The sequence below is a fragment of the Tupaia chinensis genome, unplaced genomic scaffold (genome assembly GCF_000334495.1).
Source record: "Tupaia chinensis unplaced genomic scaffold, TupChi_1.0 Scaffold000710_1, whole genome shotgun sequence".
Taxonomy (NCBI): domain Eukaryota; kingdom Metazoa; phylum Chordata; class Mammalia; order Scandentia; family Tupaiidae; genus Tupaia; species Tupaia belangeri.
The window spans coordinates 1,049,848-1,058,449 of NW_006160234.1; the positions used below are offsets into that span (position 1 = coordinate 1,049,848).

Genomic DNA, 8,602 nt, shown 5'->3' on the forward strand with positions numbered 1-8,602 from the left:
GCCCTATAGCAAAAACCTCTCAAAAAAAAAAAAAACCCAAAAAAGAATTAATAGGTTGGGGAGGAGCTTTCCTTGTTGAAAACAATTTTTACTTTAAATCACAAATTATTAAGTTATACAGAAAAAAGATATTCTATCATTTATGAAAAGGTAGCTACTTTTATAACATTTGCCTGCCATCAGAAAGGGCAGCTTCACAGTTTATAAAACCAGACTTACTGTTGAATTGGATTACGTAGGAAGTCCAGGAATAAATAAAATATGTGTTTATCAGACCTGGGGAGAATGACTCTTTATGTCAACCCCAGGCATCTGATCCAAAAACTAGCAGATTTCTCCGTCATGCAGTCATCAGTTCCAGTAATGTTTACTAAGCATTTCCCATGTGAATATACTATGTTCATGTAATTTACAAGTAAAACCTGCTCCTGGGACTCTATATGCTAGAATAGGTACTCAGAGGTGATGGTGGGTTAACTGAAGATGAGTTGCTGGACCATTTGAGGCCTCCAAACTGTTGCGGCTGACCCGTTGACCCCTTCTTGCTTCTGATTCATTAATGATCTAGCTATCGACCAGTATGCCCTCTTTTATTCTACTGGGTTTTATAGTCCTATGCTTACTTTGAGCAAGGTTGTGAGGTAAAACATGGCAAAAGCCTTATTTATCTGGGGAAGTTCTGCATTTGACTGTCATGCCATCACTGGGTATAGAACACTCATTTTCATAATGGACTTACGAGGTTTTCAAGACAGGTCTACAGCAATGCCATTTTACTTACCTGGGGGGAATAGTCATTTCCCATAGATGAGCGTTTTTGCCCATAGAATGGTACTGAAGGTAATTGTGGGCAAGGAATAATGTCTGGAATCTTATAGTCTTCTCTGAAGGGCTTCCTTATTCACCAACTCTTTGTTTTCCCCATGAGAATTATTATCCTAATGTTCAATAGAGACTACTGACCTTTCAAGAGGGTAGGAGATTTCTGTCCCTTCCAAAACACTATGATCCCCCTGAAGACTTTTAAGAAAATGGAATAGAACCAAGATAGGTGATGCAAAGCAGAGGCTCCAGGTCAGTAGGCATAAAGACCATTCCTGACAAAGTGCCAGTGGATGATTGCTATTATCATTGGTTGTCCACTTTTCAGTGACATTTTGGATATTAAAAAATTGGGTAGAATCTCAAGTCATATTTATTTTGAGGAATAGATGCTACCAGAATGGTCTAATATGGGAACGTAGATAAGCCTCCCTATTTGGGGAATCTGTATTGCTTACTTTTTTCCCCCATTAAAAACCTATATTCTTGCTATTTACATGGGTTTCTTCTCCCTTTCTCCATCCCTTTCTGCACCTGGCATTCTTCCCCTGGATCTCCTTTCTTTCCCAGGTGTGTTTGACAACTGCTCCCACATGGTCAGTGACAAGGGCTGGGCCCTGGGGATCCGCCCAGGGAAGGACAAGGGAAGGCGAGACGCTCGCTTCTTCTTCTCCCTTCGCACCGACCGCATGAAGAAAGCCACCATCGTGACTGGTCACAGTCGCTACCAGCCAGGCACATGGACACACCTGGCAGCCACTTATGATGGACGGCGCATGGCCTTGTATGTGGATGGCACTCAAGTGGCCAGTAGTCTAGACCAGTTTGGCCCTCTGAACAGCCCCTTCATGGCGTCTTGCCGCTCTTTGCTCCTGGGTGGGGATAGCTCTGAGGATGGGCACTGTTTCCGTGGACACCTGAGCACACTGGCCTTCTGGTCGACTGTCCTTCCACAAAGCCATCTCCAGCATAGTCCTCAGCATCCAAGTGGGGTGGAGGAGTTGACTGCCTTGATCCTGACAGCCAGATTTGAACCTCTAAAAGAACAGTGGGCCCCCTTTAGAGAGGATAAATACCCACGGCTTGAGGTTCTCCAGGGCTCTGAGCCAGAGCCCGAGATTCTGACACCTTTGCAGCCTCCACTCTGTGGGCAAACAGCTTGTGACAATGTGGAATTGATCTCCCAGTACAATGAGCACTGGCCCCTCCGGGGAGAGAAGGTGATACGCTACCAAGTGGTGAACATCTGTGATGATGAGGGCCTGAACCCCATTGTGAGTAAGGAGCAGATCCAGCGGCAGCATGAGGCTCTGAATGAAGCCTTCAGCCGCTATAACATCAGCTGGAGGCTGAGCGTCCACCAGGTCCATAACTCCACCTTGCGTCACCGGGTCGTGCTTGTGAACTGTGAGCCGGGCAAGATTGGCAATGACCACTGCGATCCTGAGTGTGAGCACCCACTCACGGGCTATGATGGGGGTGACTGCCGCCTGCAGGGCCGCTGCTACTCCTGGAACCGCCGGGACGGGTTCTGCCATGTGGAATGCAACAACATGCTGAACGACTTTGACGATGGAGACTGCTGCGACCCTGAGGTGACTGATGTGCGCAAGACCTGCTTCGACCCTGATTCACCCAAGAGGTAAGGAACTGGGGTGTCCTGTCTGAATTGCCATACTTGTAGAGTACATTGCTAACATCAATTTATCCTTTTGACATCTAGAGATAAAAAAAAGCAGGGTTTCAATATAAAACATTCATCCAGCCCATCAAATATTTACTGAGCTTTTGTGAATTACAAAGTGTTGTGTTAGTTAATTAGAGATACAGAGATGACTAAGAAAAGGGTCAGTCTTCACAGAACTCAGTCTCCATGGAGCAGACAAGTGTGTATAGCATGAAGTCCATCTGGAGACATACACTCCAAGTGTCTGAGACCCTGGAAAGCTGAAGAACTTACTTTACCAGTGGAAGCTAGGGAATTTTCATGAAGAACAAGAAATATGATAGGACTTCAAAAAGGTCATAAAAAGTGAAATTAAGGTATAATTTTATTTTGATGCCAAGAAATTGAAATCCAGGCATAATTTTTAAATAATAGATACTTTCCATGAACTTTTTGAAGATCCACACACAATGATAGAAACCAAACAACATTAGTCATATGTAACCAATCTCCTGTAGTCTTAGGGTCTTAGCAAAGTAACATAAAGAAGAGATCTCATGTCTATTTCATCTCTGGTGCAGTTTGAACAATTCGGAAGTTTCAAGAACCAATAGTCTACCTCTAGCCCCAAGTCTCCTTTAGGCAACTGGGGTCTTCTGTTTTTGTCTCATTACATTTTATTCTCCATGCAGCATCCAGAAGGATCTCTTGAAAAGGTGAATTGGGGTGCCAGAAGGTGGCATGGTGGTTAAGGCACTGGACTCCTATATGGCCGATAACGGTTTGAGTCACAGATTGAGAGCCTTGAAACTCACGCCAGGCATGTATGTGTGTGTGGCCAAAATCCCAGAAGGAGTGGTGATTGGGTGTGGCCCTCCCTCCTTGGGGTGATTTCTCACTTTTCCTCTCACTGTCTCTCTCTCTCCAGTGAGCACATGCACCCTATGGTAAAGAACCTAAAAAGAAATAAAAATGAAGAAAAAGAAAAAGTGAATTGGATCCTGGCCTTTACCCTTTAAATTTTGTCCTCATTACACTTAGATTAAAATCTAAACTCTCCACGTGGCTTACAGGCTCTGCTGCAGTCTGGCCCCTGCCTACCTTTCCTGCCTCTTTCTTCTGACGTGGACCATGAGGTACAGCTACATGGATCCCCACCCCCATCCCCTTTTTGATGGCTTTAGTAAAAAAGACAACAATACCAAGTGCTTTCAAGGACATGGAGAAATTGAAAGCTTTATACAATGCTAATGGGAATATAAATTAGAGCAGTCATTTTTAAAAAAGGGTTTGCAGTGATTAATCAAAGAGAAGTTATCATATGACCAACAATCCAGACAGATTCTAATCAGTCTCATGAAACAGATCACGCTTGTTCCTGCCCCTAAGCCTTCCTGTTGGCTGTTTGAGCTTTGGAATCCTCCTTTCCTTGTTCATCCCTTGATTTTTCTCTCTGTTCATTCAAATATCTACTTAAATGTTACCTCCTGGGGAGGCCTTTCCTGATCCCTCTATTTAAAGTAGCTGCTCCATTACCATTATGTCAGCTAGCTTTAATTCCCTGTACAACACTTATTATATCTGATGCCATTCCTTGCACAATTATGTGTTTATTCGTCTTTCCCCTATCTGGAATATCAGCTCCATAAAGTCAGGGCCTTGTCCATTCTGTTAACTTCTGTGTTCACAGTGCCTACAACAGCAGCTGACCTGTGGTTGTTTATCTATGTTTATGTTGATGAATGAATAGATCCAATGTGTCTTCTGTCCTCAGACAGAGCCAATGAGAAAATTCTTTTTTTATGGCTGATCCAGGAATTGGAGGTATTAGAAGGGGGTAGCAAAGCAGGGAAGCAAGCAGTAAACTTGTTCATCTGAGTATGCAGACCAGTACATAACTGGTACTTTTGTTCAAATTATGAAAAGCTTGTCTGAGCTGGGGTGTGGGAGGATGGGAGGTGAAAGGACTGAATCTCAGCTTCCATCAATATCAGGATGGTGGTCTTTGTGTAGGGTGCAGTTTATACAGTAGTTCATGATATCTCTGAAGGTAGGCAGTCTTCCTGGTGTCAGTTAAAATTAATTGTGGCAAAGCTTGGATTGTTTGAAGGCACTTTGAATTCATAGATCTCTGTGACAGAGTTAGTGACTGTCTCTGAACTAAGTTACCTATAGATAGCATTACTATTATTACAGTTAAATCACAGAGCACAAGTTCATGATTCCATTATACTGGAAATTTAAAGGGATCCAAATACTTTGCCAGACATATATTGAGCAAACAGAGTGTGCTAGGCTCAGAGTCCTTCCATTAAGGACCTCACAGTTCAGTGGGGTGTGGTAGGAAGTGAGCAACAGACCTACAGTTAAATGACATGCAAGTACAACAGCTGATACATGAATAATTCTCTTCGCTTTCGAAATCCTACTCAATATTCTCCACCACCCTTAGAAAGAAACCTGAAATCTAGCCCCAAAGAAGTTCTTCTCCCAAAGATTCTGAGAGGAGGAGAGAGCCTGAAGAATCCAGCATCAAACATCTGTAACCCAGATGGGCCTATCAAAGGAAGAGTATTTATCAGGCTTGAGACTGGTCAGGAGAAGATATGAATTATAGATACATCAACCCAGCCAGTTGAATGGAATTACCAAGATAAAGGAGCTTGGCTTGTGGGTAGGGAGTGCTACATAAACCAGATGTTTATTTCTGCATCGTCGCTATCCTGAGAGTCAAGAGAAGAAATGGAATTAAGTGTCCACTTTGGTAAAGTCACAAAATGTCATTCTCTATGGTGCCTCTGAGGGAGCCAAAGCAAGGAATTTCATGCCCTGTGGGAAACTTGGCTTTCACGACCTTTGCCGTCTTAAGCTTCTTTTTGAATGTTTTTTCCCCCCCTAAAATTATATCTCAGAGATAGAATTCTTTGTGGCTGAACCTGCTTTTCATCTCTTGCTTTCTCTCCTTTTCACAACAAGATTGAGCTAAGTATCCAATCAAATCTAGAACTATGTACTTGTCTCTCCTTTTTGGTTTCTATGTCTCACATGATGCAGAGAAAAATCACTAGATAACAAGTGGTTGAGTAGAGTTTAAGCACATCATCAGTCACTTAGTGTCAGACTGTGGTATGAAACAGGGAATAAGATACTATGCATTTGTGTCCTGAAGCCTGGAGTGGGTAATAGCTCTGTGTGCTGGAAGCCTGGAGTGGGTAATGGCTCTGTGTGCTGGCAGTTCTCTGTCTCTTCTCTGCCTTATTCCCTGAGTTTTGCTACTGGAGAGTTCAAGGGCAGAGAACTGCTATCCATGGCAAAGTTAGCACATGGTCCACTTCTCCAGAAAGAGGTCCAAAAGAAAGTGGGCTAAGAAGTGCCCTGTGGAGCCATGGAAGAGAGCCATTGCATACTAGCAAGGACATATCTTGGGATGGGGTGGGGGGGCAGATCCATTTGGCATCAAAGGGAACAGGTGAAGAAACTGGTGCCGCCCAGACCTGGGTGCTCTGGGTTAGTTGTGCTTGGCTCACCCACTCTCTCTGGCTGTTGAGCCAAGGGAACGGTCGGGCTGGGCCCTTGCAGTGGCGGGTCTGTTAAACATCAGCCAGGCTTCATTATAGGTTCCTTTTGAAGTTGAGATTCAAAGTTCCCTGAAGCCAAAAAAAACATGCACGAGGAAAATAAGTGTAAGGGGTAGTAGAGGGCAGGGAGAAACGAAGGAGAAATTTTAAACTGAGCAGCAAGAACATCTTTCAGTCTTTTCACTTCAGAATGCACAAGCAGTACAGACTAAACTTACTCATGTCACCTCGTAAAGAGGATAGGAGGGAAGAACTAAGAGAAGACTCTAAAGATATGCTCAGAAAGCTTACCTAACAGTAGACATGTCTTCATTTTAATGCACATTTCTTACCTGGTTTTTTTTTGTTTTTTTTTTGCTAATGACTTATTTTCTGTTTATTTTCCTACAGTCCAGGTTTTCCAAAGTTCTCATAAGCACCATACTATAGAGTAAATGAAATGCAGTTTCTCTGTTCACCTGACTTAGGGAACTTTTCTCCCCAGGTGAGTAGGGAGAGGCTGTTTTTCTTCTTTTTCTTGGTTATTTCCTAGACAAGTAGACAGACTTGTGAGCAAGCCATGTGGTCTGTCTGGGTTAAAAATATTTCCTCTTAGAAAATGTTTAGGAGACCCTAGTCTGCAACCACTTTCAGTTGTTCAGGATACTTGGGCATTTTCCTAGGAGTTGGAGTGCTAGCCCTGGTACCCTGGCCAGATGCCAGACTGTCTCAGATGATTTCACTCTGGGATTCCTTCCTAGAATTTAAGAAGAATCTGAAAGGCAGCTGCACATTTACAAATGTTCTATTTCTTCTTCTTCTTTTCTCTAGGATTCTTGTTTGTATGTTACTTTAGTGACTAAATAAATGTTAAATGTTAAATGTTGCTAGGTCTTCCTCTAACCCAGACACTCATTCCCTTGAAGCCAGGGTATAGGATGGGCAGTGAGTGAGTGGAGCATATGGTAGCCTAAGCTTCAAGGTTTTTTCCTGTGATGTGTCTCATCAGGGCACCAACTCCTGGAGGAAGCTCCTAGGCTGGCAATTTCCTTTCTCTCACTTCTCATGGGAGCTCTGTCTGGTGCCTGTGGACCTGATCCCCCAGGCTCCATACTTGGATACCAATGTCTGCTTATCCTTCAGGTCTCAGCTAAGATGTCACTTTTTCCTTCCAGGGACCATTTATTTCATCTCAGATAAGAACTAGCCATCCTATTTGTGTCATTTTCATCCCTGACGCCACCCTTGGGCTTCAAGCCCCATTATGTCACCTAGATTAATGTGATAGTCTCTTGAGTGGTCTCCCTTTCTTGCTCTTACACTCTTGTTTTCTGTATTTTTATTTTTAATATGGGGTGTGAAACTTTTAAATGCCTTTTTTTTTTTTGCTATAGGACATGTTCACTTGCCAGAAAGAGAGAGAGAGAGAGAGAGAGAGAGAGAGCGAGAGGTAAAGTGGAAAAGTGAGAAATCATGTCCTTGGGGGACATGTATGGCCATGCTGTGATCCCTCCAGTCTCCTTTTGGGATTTTGGGAACACACATACACATGTGTGTGCCCAGCATGATTTCAAGCTGCCAAATCTAGTACTCGAACTATGCAGTCAGCCTTGGATCCAGCACCTTATCTTCCATGCCACTTGCTGACCTACCTCTTGCACAAGACTTCAAGTTCTTTGTTTAAGAGTTCTTAGAACATGGTGCTTACTTGATATTTTTAAAATGAGTTAATGTATATATAAATGAAAAGACAATGATATGTGGGAATGACCATGTTGGGCAAGGGTTTGGGTAGAAATCTTTAGCAGAGGGAACCAGCAGTTAGTGTAATGGCTATGTAGCTAGACTCCCACGTAGTTGACCGCGGTTCACATCCCGGACCCGGTGGCTTAAAACTCACGCCGGGCGTGTGTGCGTGCGTGCCCAAGATCCCGCGAGGAGAATGGAGGAGAAGGGATTGCGGTGTGACCATCCCCCCCCGGGGGGTGATTTCTCACTTTCTGTCTCTCTGTCTCTCTCTGTCTGTCTGGCGAGCGCACGCGCCCTGTAGCGAAAAATACCTCTCAAAAAAAAAAAAAAAAGAAATTTATAGCAGAGTATATTACTCTGTATTGAAAAAAGAAGGCTATTCAGACTCTACACTCTAGTAATCTTGGTTAGTGATGCCATAACTGTGATAGAATTGCCACATTCAGAAGCAAGCAAAGTAACGGAAGACACCTGTGGGAGTGTGATATGTTCACTAAGGATGAAATGGCTTTAAGCCATTTTATTCATTAACTTGTTTGAGTAGCTGGGCTCCTAGATGGCTCCAAAAGCATGGAACTTGGATTAAATCTTGATGAGCAGAGAAATACCAAATTATGATAGCTAGAAAACAAACTAAATCCTCCTTATCTAGGGAAACAGTGAATGAGAGTGAAAGCAGAGTCTCCAAAAGGGATATAGGGCTCTTCAGACAGATAGGTTCTTTTTTTTTTTTTTTTTTTCTCGAGAGTTTTTTGCTATAGGGCACATGTGCTCACCAGAGAGACAGAAAGCGAGAAATCACCCCCCC

General features: G+C 43.3%; 1 protein-coding gene across 2 annotated transcripts in view; it reads left to right on the forward strand.

Moving 5' to 3' along the window:
* PAPPA2 (pappalysin 2) overlaps positions 1-8,602 on the forward strand; it is a 327,575-nt gene that overhangs the window by 32,348 nt on the left and 286,625 nt on the right. The window contains exon 2 of one of the 2 annotated variants that reach the window (XM_006160881.2): positions 1,393-2,464. In XM_006160881.2, the coding sequence (XP_006160943.1) occupies positions 1,393-2,464 (1,072 nt within the window). Of the gene's footprint in view, positions 1-1,392; positions 2,465-8,602 lie in introns of those variants that run through there. The other variant, XM_027776745.1, reaches the window with a different exon arrangement.